A 17,655-nucleotide genomic window follows, 5' to 3' on the forward strand; every position below is an offset into this window, starting at 1 on the left:
AAAACAAAAGAAATAGGATTTTTCAATTTACCTAATACAATAGTCCATATAATAGAGTCCATGGTCACGGGACCAACGTCTCCCCCCTCGCCCCACCTCCCAGGATAACCTTCTCTTGCTTACTCCCTGAACAGAATAGTTTTGAGCCATGGAGTGCCCTTTGACCTCTCAATCCTTTTACTGTTCCCTTTGCTAAATTAGCCCTGTGAGAGGCTGCAGTTATTTTTATGAATCTAAGCTATGCTCTCCTGATTGCCAGCTCACTGCTGCTTTCTCCTTCACACAACCACTCACCACACGGAACAAATTTAGACAGCAAGCAGAAACCACCATCCACTTCATTAATTTCTCATTTTTCTGACCCACTGAACTGTTAACTGTATTACATGCTTTACTCAGAGATGTGAATTCACATGGATGGAAGCAGACATGATGCAACAACATTACTACTGGCTAGCTCCTAAAACCGGCAGCCCATTTTATTTTGAGCCACGAGCGCATTTAATTGTGTGTAAGCCAGTGCCAGCCTCAAGAGCATTTCTCAGTCAAGACTTAATCATTAAATGTTCATTCTTTAGGCTTTGGAGAGCTATCAAAAGAAAATATCTTCATAATGTTTTGAAAACAACAGTGCTCCTCAAATTTCAATATGGGCCCAAATAAAGCACTAGTCTTCAAAAAGAGCTAAGATTTATGATTATTCATATTTTAGGGAACACATGATTTGGCTTATAAAAGTTTAATCAGCCTTAGCATTGCAAACACTACAATAAAACATTAAGAAACCTGTTCTTCAGCAACAAAGAGATAATGTAGGTGAAATATGCACTAACAGATACTTACAAATAGGGTGACCAGACAGCAAGTGTAAAAAACAAGACAGGGGCTGGGGGGTAATAGGAGCCTATATAAGAAAAAAAACCCCAAAATAGGGACTGTCCCTATAAAACCGGGACATCTGGTCACCCTACTTACAAATAAGGATGGAAAAGTATATATGATGCCTCTGATATGTCAGGAGGCATTAGAGGTTCATCAAAGACTGAACTGTTTAGATTGTAACCAGTGACAGAACTGGCTACAGTTTGCGGAAGGTAACTAGTTCAGTGTGCAGACACATACAGCAACCCTGCCAACTGTTAGAGAACCAGTGCATCGTGAGTCTCAGAACTGCACAGTTGAAGAGGTGCTGTAGCAAATATTTTTTAAAATGTGATTCCTTAAAATATGCTTTTTCTTCAGAAACAAAGCAGCATACATTTTATAATGTATAAAAGCATATCTGATTCTTGCTTAAAAACAAAGACCTCAAAACGGTATGCCTTGTACCTTATGAAAACAAAAGTCAAATGCAAAAAATTAAGAAGCTGCAGTAGTTCAAAACAAGTAGTCAGGAGTACAGGAGACCCTGCACATTCAAACAGATGTAGCTTAACAATCAAGAACAACAAAAGCATGCACCAATGTATTTTGCACAATTAAAGTGATCTTTTGTATTTATCCTAGGGTGACCAGACGTCCCGGTAAAATCGGGACTGTCCCGATATTTAGGCATTTGTCCCGCATCCTGACTGATGTTTGGTCGGGATGCAATTTGTCCCAATATTTCACACTCCTGGTTTTGTTTTTTTTGCTCCGCTGGCAGGACTCTATTGGGGGGGGGGGGGGTTGTGCTCTGCTGGCAGGACCCTCCCTCCCCCTCCATGTCCCGATATTTTCTTCATCTCATCTGGTCACCCTAATTTATCCACAGTATTGTGTGATTGTACTGGAAGGACCAGACTAGTTCAACTGCAACACCAGGGCTTTCTTTCTATACTTCGCACTATCCCAGGTCAAACCTGATCTTAAATCAATTATAAGAAATACTTGAAGTGGTGAGTTGCACAGGTAACTGGAATGCTATGAAATATTTAGGGTTGTCAATTTTGGTTGGACATACTCCTCACAATTTCATCACATGACATAATCTTTAATTAAAGATTAATCTTTAATTTCTGTAGACTCCAGGACAATCCTGGAGGGTTGGCAACCCTAGAAATATTGCTAGTTTTTCTGGATGTGGCTATGACCTGTTTCATAAATCTCCCATGTGTCTGAATTGCTTCTGTAAATGCTGAAGGTTTACAGTATATGAGGTTTTATATTAAGGTGCGAGATGCTATTTCAATTTTTCATTGAGCCAAAACTTGTCTCAGCAGTACATGGGTTTGGCCATTACTTAGTTACAGCCCACTATTAAGCTGTTGGTTTCTGATGTTTGACATAATTAAACTCTTGTTTCTATTAGTTAATTCACAAACCTAAGCAACAACAGTCATCTGCATTTCCAGTGCTTGTTTACAATGATCAAGAGCAACAGAGGACCATAACAAAGTCCTGAAAGAAGCTGGTCCTAAGAACTATCATCACGTTTTTCTTGTGAATTTATTAAAAGAAGTTAAATCAAAGAATATTTTTAAAAAGCCTGATGAGTGTTCATTGTGCAACCTTTCAAAATAAAGAATATATAATTAAATCCAGTATCTTGCCTCTGGGAGTAGCCAAGTAACTGGCACTGCTGGAGAAGGCAAAAACCAACAATGAAACTAGCCAAGGTAACTACAGTAAATAGAGTTGGTCAAATTCTATTCTGCAAAGATATTATTTAGCAAACACCATAAAATTAATTGCATAAAATCTGCTGATAAAGTTTCTTCTATTCACCCATCCTTAGTAGTAAGTTACTTTTTTTAAATATGCATAAAATAGAAAATTGACTGTTGGAAATTAAAGTACAAAACAATTAAACAACACAATTGTTATTTCTTTACAAGTGACAGAGGGTGTTGTAGCACAGCAAAATTTGCACCGGGGCTATCACATGCTGAGTAAATTTTCAAGCTCTGAATGTATATGAAGGAAAGACTCCATTCCAATTTCTGCAGGCAATCAATTTATACCATGAAGCCTGAAAATAGATTACTAATATTTGTTATGTAAACTAAGGTTAGTCATAAAATTATTCCACTTTTAAAAAAGCCAAAGATTCCTACTACTAAATGTTACAGGTGAAATGCAGAGTATATACCACAAAACATTTTGGTTTATTTCCAGAAGGCTATCCAAACTAAGACATCATAAAAATTGTCTCAATTCTCCAAACCCTTACCAGTAATCCCACTGAGTGACAGGAATATGAACTACACAGACAGATAAGACTTTAGATAAAATGAGCCCCAAATTAATTTTCTATAAATGATCAACAACAAAAAAAAAGGCTAATTATTTCCCACTGCACACCTTGAATTTCTATGCACTATTCACTAATCTAGCTCCCACCTAAGTCAATGGAAGTTTTGCTATTGGCTTAAATGGGCGTAGGATCTGGCTCTAAGGACCCAATTCTACAAGGCCTTATGGACATGCTTAACTTTCTGTATTGTGAGTAATCCCATTGAAGCCAATGGAATTATTTGTAAAATTAGCACAAGGACTGAGGCCTAAGCTCATAAATAAGACAAGTTTCTTTGTACTCTCCCGTGTGGCTATATCCACATGCTGTCTCTTCTCTTAAGATTGTAGGATATTTGGAGCAGGGACTGAGTTTTTGTTCTGTGTTTGAACAGCATCTAGCCCAATGGGGGTATTGGTCATGACTAGGTCGCCTAGGAGCTATCACAATACAAAGAATAAATAGTTTTAAAGGTTTGGCACACCACGGAGACCTCCATTCTCTTCAAACCTCTATCCACAACTCATTACACTGTTTCTCTATCACTGGCACATCTCATTTTAACATGACAAAAGTTAGGATTCATCTTCCCTTTCTTGTTCAGCAAAATGAAGTGTAGCTAATGGATTGTCTGTGTTACTCTCCGATGAGCCATTTTAAAGCACAATTTTTTATATTTAGATAGGGATTTTTCATGGTTATATATGAAAAACAAAAGTAAGTGCATTACCTGTTATCACATTAATATCTGGGTATTGGTTTTCACAGAGAGTAACAGCCTTGCTATCCCTCTCAAACGCCTCTCGAAGCTCTTTCTTGACCGCTGCTGAACCACATAATCGGTACAGGCCTACAACCTAGAAGTGAAATCATGGCCACACTGTGACATATTACCCATTACAGAGCACTAAGTAGCACTACTCAGATAACTGGCATGAAAAGAATGAGATTTTTACAATGTCTTCCATTAAGGATGAAAAAATGCTCGCACCCAAAAACTTAAGTAAAAAAAAAAAAAAGCATATGGCAAAATCTTGCAACATCAAACAGCAACATGTTATCACTACTGTACAATGTCCACAGTCTGGGTTATAATAGTAAACAAATAATAATGTTCTCGACAATACTGAAACTCAATCTCTTATCAGTTTGTTTCTATGGATGCAGTTAATATCCACAGCCACACATATTGAACCATTATATCTTTGACAGAAAGTGATTTTTATTAAGCTATTGGTTTATCATTGAGTCACTCAGGAAGAGCACAAAAAGGCTTCCATGTACCCATAGCAGATGCTAGCAATGTTCTGTTTAAGAATAAATGTTTTAATAAACTCTATCTGATAAAAAGTTGCAGGACTTAGTGTTAAATATTAGTGTAAAGCAAACAACTCCCTCCCCCAAAGACTATTCATTTTTACACACCCACACACAAACCCTTTTTATTGACAAGGAATAGGAATAATGTCTTAACCACCTTCAATGATTTTTTTATAATCATTTGTAAAGGAGCACTAGAACAATAAGCTGTTATACAAAATGGAAAAAAATTATAAAGTCTTCAAATTAATCTAAGTGCTCTTTGCTGCTCACTGTCTAGTGGCTTCTTTAAAAAAACAACTTCCACACTCATTTTCTTCTGTTGTGATACACAAACTAGAACTCTGATCACATTTACTCTTTATAACCACTGATGAGTGGGTGTAATCTCAATGAATAACGCAAAGTTGTGCAGGTGAAACTGCGACCCTCTTGCTACTCTGCTTGTTCAGCTCACCGCTTTTGTGCTAGTGTAATTGTTTAATTTGTAATACGTTAACTCATTTGAGTTTAAGCAGAAAATCATTTGGATTAGAAAAATTTGTCTTGGACTTTGTAAGATAATTCTACAGATATTAGTCTATTGATGATTAATAGGCCCTTCAGTAAACAAGCTTCGTACCTATGACACCTGGCCACAGATTATGCACATTAAGAAACAAGGATGTTGTAAATCAATTTACAAAGAAATTATTTCAATTTTATTTTGTTAAGTGAGTAATTTAGTATTGACACACTTGCTTTCACAGCAAGTAACTATATCATTACCAATATTTAATTATATTTGATGATATATCCGCGGGGTATCAAGAGACAACAGATGTACTCTAGCATCAGGTAACCAAGAAACAAATTTGAGAAGTGTTAAAATATTATACCAACATATACATTGTTTCAAGATACATGAACACTTTTATACAAAGCAGGAGGTTATATTTCCTAAAGTAATCTAACACATGCAGGTACATAGGAACGGTATCTATACACGATTATCATGCATCGAAGAGTGTTTGGCGCATATATTTCTACACGCTCTAACTTGATATAGTTATTATTTTAAAAACAACTTTGTATTTTGGTAACACTCATTCTCCCTACACTTCTCAAACGTTAAAGAACTAAACCTAAAATCACCTCTAAGGGTATGTCTACACTACAAGAGTAGTTCGATTTAACTTAGGTCGAATTTGTGGATTCGACCTGATGAATTCGAATTTGTGTATCCACACTAAGGACACTAATTCGACTTTGTGAGTCCACACTAACGGGGCAAGCGTCGACATTGGAAGCGGTGCATTCTGGGCAGCTATCCCACAGTTCCCGCAGTCCCCGCTTCCCATTGGAATGCTGGATAGAGCCCCCAATGCCTGCTGGGGGAAAAATGCGTCGAGGGTGGTTTTGGGTAACTGTCGTCATTCAACCGTCACTCCCGCCCTCTCTCCCTGAAAGCGCCGGCGGGAACTCTGTTCGCGCACTTTTCTGGTCAGTGACAGCGCGGACGCCACAGCACTGCGAGCATGGAGCCCGCTGCGATCATCGCTGCACATGGCCGTTGTCAACTCCTCGCACCTTATCGAACACCTCTTCCACAGTCAGCTGCTGAGAAATCGGGTGAGGAGGCTCCGGCAGCGCGGTGAGGACATGAAGTGTCAGAGTGGCACAGACCTCTCACAAAGCACGGGATCCCGCGCCGCGGAGATCATGGTGGCAATGGGTCACGTTCATGCTATGGGACGGCGATTCTGGGCCCGGGAAACAAGCACGGACTGGTGGGACCGCATAGTGCTGCAGGTCTGGGATGAATCACAGTGGCTGCGAAACTTCAGGATGCGTAAGGGCACTTTCCTTGAACTGTGTGACTTGCTGGCCCCTGCCCTGAAGCGCCAGGACACCCGGATGCGAGCAGCCCTGACTGTGCAGAAGCGAGTGGCCATAGCCCTCTGGAAACTTGCCACGCCAGACAGCTACTGGTCAGTAGCGAACCACATTGGCGTGGGCAAATCTACCGTGGGGGTTGCTGTGATGCAAGTAGCCCACGCAATCGTTGACCTACTGCTCTCAAAGGTAGTGACCCTGGGAAACGTCCAGGTCATCATAGATGGCTTCGCCGCAATGGGATTCCCAAACTGCGGTGGGGCTATAGATGGCACTCACATCCCTATCCTGGGACCGGCCCACCAGGCCAGCCAGTATATTAACCGAAAGGGCTACTTTTCAATGGTGCTGCAAGCACTGGTGGACCGTAGGGGAAGTTTTACCAACATCTACGTCGGGTGGCCGGGCAAGGTTCATGACGCGCGTGTGTTCAGGAACTCTGGTCTGTTTAGACGCCTGCAGGAAGGTAGTTTCTTCCCGGACCACAAAGTAAGTGTTGGGGATGTGGAGATGCCTACAGTGATCCTCGGGGACCCAGCCTACCTGCTAATGCCCTGGCTCATGAAGCCCTATACAGGCGCCCTGGACAGTGACAAGGAGCTCTTCAACTACCGGCTGAGCAAGTGCAGAATGGTGGTGGAGTGTGCTTTCGGACGTCTCAAGGGGAGATGGAGGAGCTTACTGACTCGCTCGGATCTCAGCGAAACCAATATCCCCATTGTTATTGCAGCTTGCTGTGTACTCCACAATCTCTGTGAGAGCAAGGGGGAGACCTTTATGGCGGGATGGGAGGTTGAGGCAAATCGCCTGGCTGCTGATTACGCTCAGCCAGACACCCGTGCGATTAGAAGAGCCCAGCGGGAAGCGCAGTGCATCCGGGAGGCTTTGAAAGCTAGGTTCCTCGGAGAGCAGGGTAACCTATGACTGTCCAGTCTCTTTACAGAGAAGCTGAACCTGCCCCTGTTTCAGTTACTATTGACTTTTTTCAGCGGTTACATACCCCGTTCACCAGGTTTCCCCCCTTCCAACAGACTTTAAAAATAAAGTTATTGGAACATTGTTAATTAACAAAGTTTTCTTTACTAACGAATTCTCGTTCAAGGGTTCCAACAGGGACACAGACTGTGGTGGGTACGGTGTGCAGTGATGTACAGACCGCTTCTACACTCGAGGACTGACAGGCTCCTGCTCCTACAGCGGTCTCTGGGGGGAGGGCGGTTACCGGAGGGTGTGCAGGAAGGGGTGGGTTTGCAGGAAGGGGTGAGGGGTGTGTGGGAAGGGTGAGTAGGTGTGGGGGGATGATGGCTCTGGCTGGGGCTCAGGGCATTGGAGAGGTTCATGGCTAGGGTGGAAGGGCATGGTAAGGGCAGCATGCCTTGCCATTTGTGAATGCCAGGCGCTCGGACCCTGGGGCAACATACACCTCCCAGACTGACCTGGGGCAGCAGACACCTCGCAGAGTGACCCGGGTGCCTAGTGACTGCACTCTGTGTGTGACCTGCTGTTGATCCTGCCCCCATGTCTGTACCCTGGTAATGGTGGCTGTCCTATGCAATTAACAAACCCCTCCCCCCCCTTCACACAAAGTCTTCTGCAAAGAAACATGACGGAAACAGTAATGAACAGCAAACTATTTTTAATACTCAAATACACAGTTGTGGGATGAAACTGGGATTTGGGATCGGGTGAGCCAGGAAGGCAAGCAATTCTCATACTTTAGGGAATGAGAGCTGTTTGGTACATGAGCGCTCTGCTGGGGTGGAGTGACAGTTTTCACGGCCCCTAGCGCCCCTCCTTCTTGTGATTTTGGGTGAGGGGGGGACAGGACTTTGTGGCGGGGGAGGGCGGTTGCAGATACAGTTCAGGGGGGCTCTCTGCTCCTGCCTGCGGTCCTGCAGAACATCCACAAGGCGCCGGAGCGTGTCCGTTTGCTCCCTCATTAGTCCAAGCAGCGTTTGAGTCGCCTGCTGGTCTTCCTGCCGCCACCTGTCCTCCCGTTCGCTGTGTGAGCGCTGCTGCTGAGAGAGGGTCTCCCTCCACTGGCTCTGCTGGGCCGCCTCGGCTCTGGAGCAGGCCATCAGTTCAGCGAACATCTCGTCCCGAGTCTTTTTCTTTCGCCGCCTAATCTGCGCCAGCCTCTGTGAGGGGGATGCCGGGGCAGTTCGGGAAAGAGCCGCAGCTGTGTGATGTGAAAAAGGAAGTGATTTCCTTGCAAAGATACATGTTTGCGAACACTGAACACAGTCTACTCAGTTTCTGTGAACAAGACCATACAGGGCACCTAATCTCATGTGCTCTCAGGACAAGTTCGAATTTTCGGCATTCGCTTTCATTGCCTGGGGTCTTGCACTGGAGATCGGACAAGCGGGGCAGGACAGTAGAATCCGTGTAGCAGCCAGGCCTGGTAAGCCGTAAACTTTAGGCTGCTTAACAGTTAATGGATAGCAGTGCCCTCCTGCTGCAGTCAATCTGGAAAGCATAAAGTCTGACCCTGTTCCAGCCCCTCGCGGCTGTCCCCGGGAAAGATCCCTGTATGCTTTTCCTCTGCAGCCTCCAACACGTGGCTGTTAAATGACGGTCATTGTTATGCAAAGGAAAAGTCAAGCATTCACAATAGTAACATTAAAGTAATTCCCCTAATTAGATGCAGCAGTCGCCGAGCGAGATCACCCTGAGGCGGGTCTCCAGGAGAAACAGAGAGCGCATGCTGCGTGAATCCCTGCACAGACCAGGGCCCTATGCTGCCATGCTGGTCGAGGCAATGCTCCCACTATACCTCAGGATGGCCTGGCGCGGAAGAGTGTGCTTCCACGGAGCACCCAATAAGGCACCTCTCCCCAGGAACCTCCTGCGGAGGCTTTTCGAGTACCTCTCCGAGAGCTTAGTGGAACTGTCCCAAGAGGATTTCTGTTCGATCCCTATATGCATTGACCTTCTTTTTATATAGTTTTTATTCCTGTTTTGTTAAAAAATAAATGTTTACATGTTTATAGCACTTACCGACTAATCCTTCCCCTGATTCGGAGTCCGGGTTAACGGCCGGGGAGGGTTGGTAGGGGATCTCTGTGAGGGTGATGAAGAGATCCTGGCTGTCGGGGAAAGCAGTATTGTAACCGCTGTCGCCTGCCTCGTCCTCCACAAACCCTTCCTCATCTTCCCCATCGGCGAACATCGCCAAGGAACTGCCCGTCGACACTATCCCATCCTCAGAGTCCACGGTCACTGGTGGGGCAGTGGTGGCATACCCACCGAGAATGGCATGCAGTGCCTCGTAGAAGCGGCATGTCTGGGGCTGGGCTCCGGAGCGTCCGTTTGCCGCTTTGATTTTTTGGTAGCCTTGTCTCAGGTCCTTGATTTTCATGCGGCACTGCGTTGCATCCCGGCTGTATCCTCTGAGTGCCATGGCTTTGGAGACCTTCTCGTAGGTCTTTGCATTCCGTTTTTTGGAGCGCAGCTCCGAAAGCACAGACTCATCGCCCCACACAGCGATCAGATCCAAGACTTCCCGGTCAGTCCATGCTGGGGCCCTCTTTCTACTCTGAGATTGCATGGACTCCTCTGCTGGAGAGCTCTGCATCGCTGCCAGTGCTGCTGAGCTCGCCCCGATGTCCAATCAGGAATTGAGATTCAAACTGGCCAGACAGGAAAAGGAATTCAAATTTTCCGGGGCTTTTCCTGTATGGCTGATCAGAACATCTGAGCTCGGACTGCTGTCCAGAGCGTCAACACAGTGGTGCACTGCGGGATAGCTCCCGGAGCTACTAAGTTCGATTTGCATCCACACCTAGCCTAATTCGACATAGCCATGTCGAATTTAGCGCTACTCCCCTCGTCGGGGTGGAGTACCGAATTCGAACTAAAGAGCCCTCTAGGTCGAATTAAATGGCTTCCTGGTGTGGACGGGTGCACGGTTAATTCGAATTAATGCTGCTAAATTCGAATTAAAGTCCTAGTGTAGACCAGGCCTAAGAGAGAGAGTTATTTTGATCCCTCTTTTACTGACTGGTAAACTGACTAGTTTGTCTAAGGCTACAGAGTGAGTCATGAGCACAACAGAGACTAGAACCCAGGAGTCCTATATTATATATGATGGCTTATAAAAAGGGGCATTTGTTTGACCATATGCTGATGGTAAAATAAGTTATCAGAATCCAAAGCCCACTAAAGTAAATGAAGAGTTAAGAAATGAAGGCAATGGATGTTACATCCATATAACTGAAAGCAGAAATTATCAATGTATATGCAGGTATTAGACAAACACTCAACTATTAGCCATAAGGTTTTACTATCACAGCTTGTTAAATCATTCAGACACCAGTGACATTAGCAGAAACACAAACTCACATTCTGTGTAGTTCAGTGAGAAATCCAAGAAGTTTCATGTATAGATAGTCAAATGTGAAATTAACATGCACTGTACATTTAATGTTCTCAGTCTTGTTTGTGCAGGTTGAAAAATTACTTTTCATGCTTAGAAGCACCAGGCACCTGAAGACAATTCAGACCCCAATTGTTCAATGATCAGTAATGTCTCAATTACCTGATATCATCTGCATGACTAGGTGCTAGCAAACAAGTGCTGTGGTAAAATCGGAGTCTCATGATCAAAGTAAAAAATGGGAGTGGTGAAACCATTTGGCCCAGAACCATTCACCAAAAACGGCACAAATTTTAAAATGTAACAAACCAGGGGTTGTGACTACTTCTGCACTGCGGGGTTCATCAAACAGAAATGCACACCTTGAATGAAAGTGTGTGTCAGACGCTCCCAGGCCTCACACATGTTATGGAGCACTTTGTGAAAGTTAGGAGTACTTGTGGCACCTTAGAGACTAACAAATTTATTTGAGCATAAGCTTTCGTGGGCTACAGCTCACTTCTTCGGATACTCTGAAATATGTGAAAGTTGTTCTGCCAACTTCAATTAAATTGGCCAGAGGAGCAGTCTGCCATAAGAACTGTGCACCTTCCTTACGTTAGAAATTTTAAACCCAGGATTGAGAGTTCAATCCTTGAGGGGGCCATTTAGGGAACTGGGGTAAAGATCTGTCTGGGGATTGGTCCTGCTTTGAGCAGGGGGTTGGACTAGATGCCCTCCTGAGGTCCCTTCCAACCCTGACATTCTATGAATTGGAAGTGTTACTGGAAGATGAAGATATGATGCTCCTTTTAACACATATTTTACAACCACTAGACTTAATCATAAACTATACAAGATGAACAAAAGACACTGCTTGACACTACTAGATTGCAGAGTTTATCTTACAATTTTGGGGTCCTCCCGTGAAGGCAGGAAGAAAAAAGTGAGAAAGAAAGAAAAAGGAAGGAAGGGTGTGTGTGTGGAGGAAGACAATAAGAGTTTTATCTCCTTTTTGTCCAGCTGCTAGAGGGATAGATCAGACTAGGCCTGAGGAGTTTTTTAGTCTGTTTGAGGGCTTCCCAAGCAGTAGCTTGTGCTTAAAGGAAGACGTGTTATGCATAGCAGCATAATAAAGGAAAGGCTAAGGGACAAATCAGAGTTGATCCTTCACATTTTGCCTTGTGAATGCATTTGCTAAACGGAAGTTTTGCCAAGATGATAGCACATAACTTTATTTTAGATGGCACAATGCCTGAATTGTGGGTGTTTGGGAATTTTACATTATATCTTTTCAACATGTACGCAGTAGAAATGGTCTTACGGAATGAGCCATTGGTTGGAAGTCAGGAAGTGGTGAGTCCTAACTCCAACGCTGCCTTAACTGAGGAGTTACTCCAAGTGCCATGATCTACAGTTTTATTTATGTTCCCATTGTCCTAACACACCACTGGGTCTGAAGAAGCTGAAAATGCTGGGTTCACCCAGCCTTCCTGTTCCTCACCATGTTACAATGAGCAAGGGGAGAAATTTGCACACTGACAGCAATAAAGTGATGAGACCAAATAAGAGGAGAAGCGAAGAGAAAAAAAAAAGACACTGTGGGAAACATACTTACTGTACTGCCTTGCTCGCTGCTCAAATTCTAAACATATGTCAGTGAAGCCAAACGGCAAAAATTAAGCTGTCTGTACACTAATGCGAGGAGCCTAGGAAACAAAATGGAGGAACTAGAGCTACTGGTGCAGGATGTGAAACTGGATATTATAGGGATAACAGAAACATGGTGGAATAGTAGTCATGACTGGAGTACAGGTATTGAAGGCTATGTGCTGTTTAGGAAAGACAGAAAGGTGGTGTAGCAGCATTGTATGTCAATGATGAGGTTAACTGTAAAGAAATAAGAAGGGATGGAATGGATAAGACAGAGTCTGTCTGGGCAAAAATCACACTGGGAAAGAAAGCTACTAGAGCCTCCCTTGAGATAGTGCTTGGGGTGTGCTACAGACCACCGGGGTCTGATTTGGAGATGGATAGAGACCTCTTTAATGTTTTTAAATGAAGTAAACACTAATGGGAATTGTGTGATCATGGGAGACTTTAACTTCCCAGATATAGACTGGAGGACAAGTGCTAGTAGTAGTAATAGGGCTCAGATTTTTCTGGATGTGATAGCTGATGGATTTCTTCATCAAGTAGTTGAAGAGCCAACAAGGGGGGATGCCATTTTAGATTTGGTTTTGGTGAGTAGTGAGGACCTCATAGAAGAAATGGTTGTAGGAGACAACCTTGGTTCGAGTGATCATGAGTTAATTCAGTTCAAACTAGATGGAAGGATAAACAAAAATACATCTGGGACTAGGGTTTTTGATTTAAAAAGGGCTAACTTTAAAGAATTAAGGAAATTAGTTAGGCAAGTGGATTGGACTGAAGAACTTGTGGATCTAAAAGCAGAGGAGGCCTGGAATTACTTCAAGTCAAAGTTGCAGAAACTATCAGAAGCCTGCATCCCAAGAAAGGGGAAAAAAATCATAGGCAGGAGTTGTAGACCAAGCTGGATGAGCAAGCATCTCAGAGAGGTGATTAAGAAAAAGAAGAAAGCCTACAGGGAGTGGAAGATGGGCGGGATTAGCAAGGAAAGCTACCTTATTGAGGTCAGAACATGTAGGGATGAAGTGAGAAAGGCTAAAAGCCATGTAGAGTTGGACCTTGCAAAGGGAATTAAAACCAATAGTAAAAGGTTCTATAGCCATATAAATAAGAAGAAAACAAAGAAAGAAGAAGTGGGACCGCTAAACACTGAGGATGGAGTGGAGGTTAAAGATAATCTAGGCATGGCCCAATATCTAAATAAATACTTTGCCTCGGTCTTTAATAAGGCTAATGAGGAGCTTAGGGATAATGGAAGGATGACAATTGGGAATGAGGATATGAAGGTAGATGTTACCACATCCGAGGTGGAAGCCAAACTCGAACAGCTTAATGGGACTAAATCGGAGTGCCCAGATAATCTTCATCCAAGAATATTAAAGGAACTGGCACATGAAATTGCAAGCCCATTAGCAAGAATTTTTAATGAATTGGTAAACTCAGGGGTTGTACCGTACGACTGGAGAACTGCTAACATAGTTCCTATTTTTAAGAAAGGAAAAAAAAAGTGATCCGAGTAACTATAGGCCTGTTAGTTTGACATCTGTAGTATGTAAGGTCTTGGAAAAAATTTTGAAGGAGAGGGTAGTTAAGCACATTGAGGTCAATGGTAATTGGGACAAAATACAACATGGTTTCACAAAAGGTAGATCGTGCCAAACCAACCTGATCTCCTTCTTTGAGAAAGTAACAGATTTTTTAGACAAAGGAAATGCAGTGGATCTAATTTACCTCGATTTCAGTAAGGCATTTGACACGGTTCCACATGGGGAATTATTAGTTAAATTGGAAAAGATGGGGATAAATATGAAAATTGAAAGGTGGATAAGGAACTGGTTAAAGGGGAAACTACAACGGGTCATACTGAAAGGTGAACTGTCAGGATGGAAGGAGGTTACTAGTGGAGTTCCTCAGGGATCAGTTTTGGGACCAATTTTATTTAACCTTTTTATTACTGACCTTGGCACAAAAAGCGGGAATGTGCTAATAAAGTTTGCGGATGACACAAAGCTGGGAGGTATTGCTAACACAGAGAAGGACCGGGATATCATACAGGAAGATCTGGATGTCCTTGTAAACTGGAGTAATAGTAATAAAATGAAATTTAATAGTGAAAACTGCAAAGTCATGCATTTAGGGATTAATAACAATAATTTTAGTTATAAATTGGGGACGCATCAGTTGGAAGTAACAGAGGAGGAGAAGGACCTCGGAGTATTGGTTGATCACAGGATGACTATGAGCTGCCAATGTGATATGGCCGTAAAAAAAGCTAATGCGGTTTTAGGATGCATCAGGCGAGGTATTTCCAGCAAAGATAAGGAGGTGTTAGTACCGTTATACATGGCACTGGTGAGACCTCATCTGGAATACTGTGTGCAGTTCTGGTCTCCCATGTTTAAGAAGGATGAATTCAAACTGGAACAGGTTCAGAGACGGGCTACTAGGATGATCCGAGGAATGGAAAACCTGTCTTATGAAAGGAGACTGAAAGAGCTTGGCTTGTTTAGCCTAACCAACAGAAGGTTGAGGGGGGATATGATTGCTCTTTATAAATATATCAGAGGGATTAATATTAGGGAGGGAGAGGAATTATTTAAGCTTAGTAACAATGTGGACACAAGAACAAATGGATATAAACTGGACACTAGGAAGTTTAGACTTGAAATTAGATGAAGGTTTCTAACCATTAGAGGAGTGAAGTTCTGGAACAGCCTTCCAAGGGGAGTAGTGGGGGCAAAAGACATATCTGGCTTTAAGACTAAGCTTGATACATTTATGGAGGGGATGGTATGATGGGATAGCCTAATTGTGGCAATTAATTTGGCAACTGATCTTTGATTATCAGCAGGTAAGTATGCCCAGTGGTCTGTGATGGGATGTAAGATGGGGTGGGATCTGAGTTACTACAGAGAATTCTTTCCTGGGTGCTGCCTGGTGAGTCTTGCCTACATGCTCAGGGTTTAACTGATCGCCATATTTGGGGTCGGGAAGGAATTTTCCTCCAGGGCAGATTGGCAGAGGCCCTGGAGGTTTTTCGCCTTCCTCTGCACCATGGGGCACGGGGCACTTTCTGGAGGATTCTCTGCAGCTTGAGGTCTTCAAACCGCAATTTGGGGACTTCGATAACTCAGACATAGGCTAGGGGTTTGTTATAGAAGTGGATGGGTGGGATTCTATGGCCTGCATTGTGCAGGAGGTCAGACTAGATGATCATAATGGTCCCTTCTGACCTTAAAGTCTATGAGTCTATAACAGTGCAAAAGAAAATTCAGCCACATGATATAGGATAATTTTTTAAAGAGTTTACAGTACCTGGCAGCCTCTCTTTTCAATCTCCACAATACATTTCTGCATCAGAAGCGGTACCATCAAGCCCACATTTTCCTTCTCAACAACTTTTCGAGCATCTACTCCAAATATCACTGGCTCTCGATCTGCAACTAGACCATCAAGAGAATTCTCCCACTGTTCTATGAGAGTCAGTTTGACATAAATAAGTCCTCTGGGCTCCAGTTTGACAGCCAGCTGATGCGTTTTTGTCACTCGAAAAAGAGTGGGGAGAACCACTGTTCCGTAACAGCAAACACGATTTTTCCGTGGGGTAGGCTCCCAGCTGAAGACCACTAGTTTTAAGTGCTGGGCATTTTCAATTTCTATGTTGAAAGTGTGGTCCATATCTAAAAAAGTCGTCCTGCATGTAAGCAAGGCTGTTCTTGCTTTGTTTACTGAATCTACCTGAATTGCACAAAAGACATCTTTCGAGTCCATCCGTGGTGGTTTCAAATCTTCAGCACCATAGAAGTGAACACTCATGAGTCCAGATATGTATTGGGAACATTTGGGTTGATCAGAAAAGCTGTAATGTCTAAAAGCATCAATGTCTATTTCAGTTTTATTGTTGTTACTTGGAAGTGTCTCTTTTCCTTTCCCAAACCTGCTTACAGAACCATGTTTACCCGATTTTGCTATAAGTTCAGGAGAGTCTCCATCACTGAGATAACCACCTTTACTGGAGGATTTGGAACTCCCACTGCTTTTCTTTTTGTAGCCGTGTTGTGACGATACACTACTATCAAGATGGTAGCGACTTATAACATTCCTGCTAGCAGCTGCTGTTGCGTTTCCAGAAGATGGCAAAGATGTGGCATGGCTTGTATCCTGACAGTCACCTTTCAGCAGGGAAGAAGGATTATCTGAACTATTAGAGCTTGAGGTTCCTTTGATGCTCAGCTTCCTGCTGAGTTCTGGCAATTTTTTCATTTTCATTGAAAGTTTTCTCACAGTTCTAGGAGATTTTATTTTATCAGGGAAAGGCCAATTAATCGATCCTCCTTTTTTCAAAGGATTAGGACTTGGAGGAGAAATTTCTGTTGCTCCTGCCTCAGCCTTGTTTGCAGGTACGATTCCAGATCCTTTAAAAGAAAAAAAACAAAGACAAAATAGGAATGCATTTTTTAAAGTTGCCCATTAACAGCAGTCAGCAGCAACAAAAAATTGTGAACTATGGAAGAAGTTAGTCAATACTCAATAAATATGGGATCTACTTAGACAAATATTGTGCATTGCTTAGACAAACTAAGTATTTCTGCACTTTGCTGACTTTTTCAGCCAAAAGTTGGCAGAGGACAGTCAGAAGCTTGATTCTTCCCATTCTATTGAGGCTTTGCCTAACAAAACAGAATTGGTGCAAACAACATATGAACAATTCACTCATCCCACCTACCTGTGTTGTACTCCATTTGTTTGTATAATGTGTCCTCACACAAGCTGACTTGACTGCTTCAACAGGGCACAGATGCCAGGTAGCCATGAGTTTAGATGGGAAGACTGTGGAACACTACAGATACTCTCTCCTCTGAGTACTGTCACTTCCCTTAGACTACTCAGGAGAGCATACAGCCTGCAGTGCTCTGCAATGAAGTACTACAGAGGAATTCTCTTCAGTGCACTCATCTTTCTTCTTATTTTCATAAGAGCCCTGACTCTGTCACTGCAGCTGAGAACCCTGTTCCACTGTCTCCCCCTCCCTCTCTGTGAGTATCAGAACACTATTCCACTACAGTCAAATGGCCTTAAATACACCTTTCTCTTGGCAGCTACCCTGTCCCCCTCACTCTGCAATGACAAGGAGGAGATTGAATGCACATAAGAACAGCCATACTGGGTCAGACCAACAGTCCATTTAGCCCAGTATCATGTCTTCCAACAATGGCCAGTGCCAGGTGCCCCAGAGGGA

At 43.2% G+C, this 17,655-nt stretch overlaps 1 protein-coding gene across 6 annotated transcripts in view; it reads right to left on the reverse strand.

Annotated features, from left to right (window-relative positions):
- The window catches only part of SYDE2 (synapse defective Rho GTPase homolog 2), an 84,165-nt gene that overhangs the window by 22,529 nt on the left and 43,981 nt on the right, over nt 1-17,655 (reverse strand). For all 6 annotated transcript variants that reach the window (XM_045028701.1, XM_045028700.1, XM_045028704.1 and 3 more), the window contains 2 exons: nt 15,732-16,831; nt 3,945-4,071 (listed from right to left, as the gene is read on the reverse strand). In XM_045028701.1, coding sequence (XP_044884636.1) covers nt 3,945-4,071; nt 15,732-16,831 — 1,227 coding nt within the window. The remainder of the gene's footprint in view (nt 1-3,944; nt 4,072-15,731; nt 16,832-17,655) is intronic.

Source organism: Mauremys mutica, chromosome 8 (genome assembly GCF_020497125.1).
Source record: "Mauremys mutica isolate MM-2020 ecotype Southern chromosome 8, ASM2049712v1, whole genome shotgun sequence".
NCBI classification, from domain to species: domain Eukaryota; kingdom Metazoa; phylum Chordata; order Testudines; family Geoemydidae; genus Mauremys; species Mauremys mutica.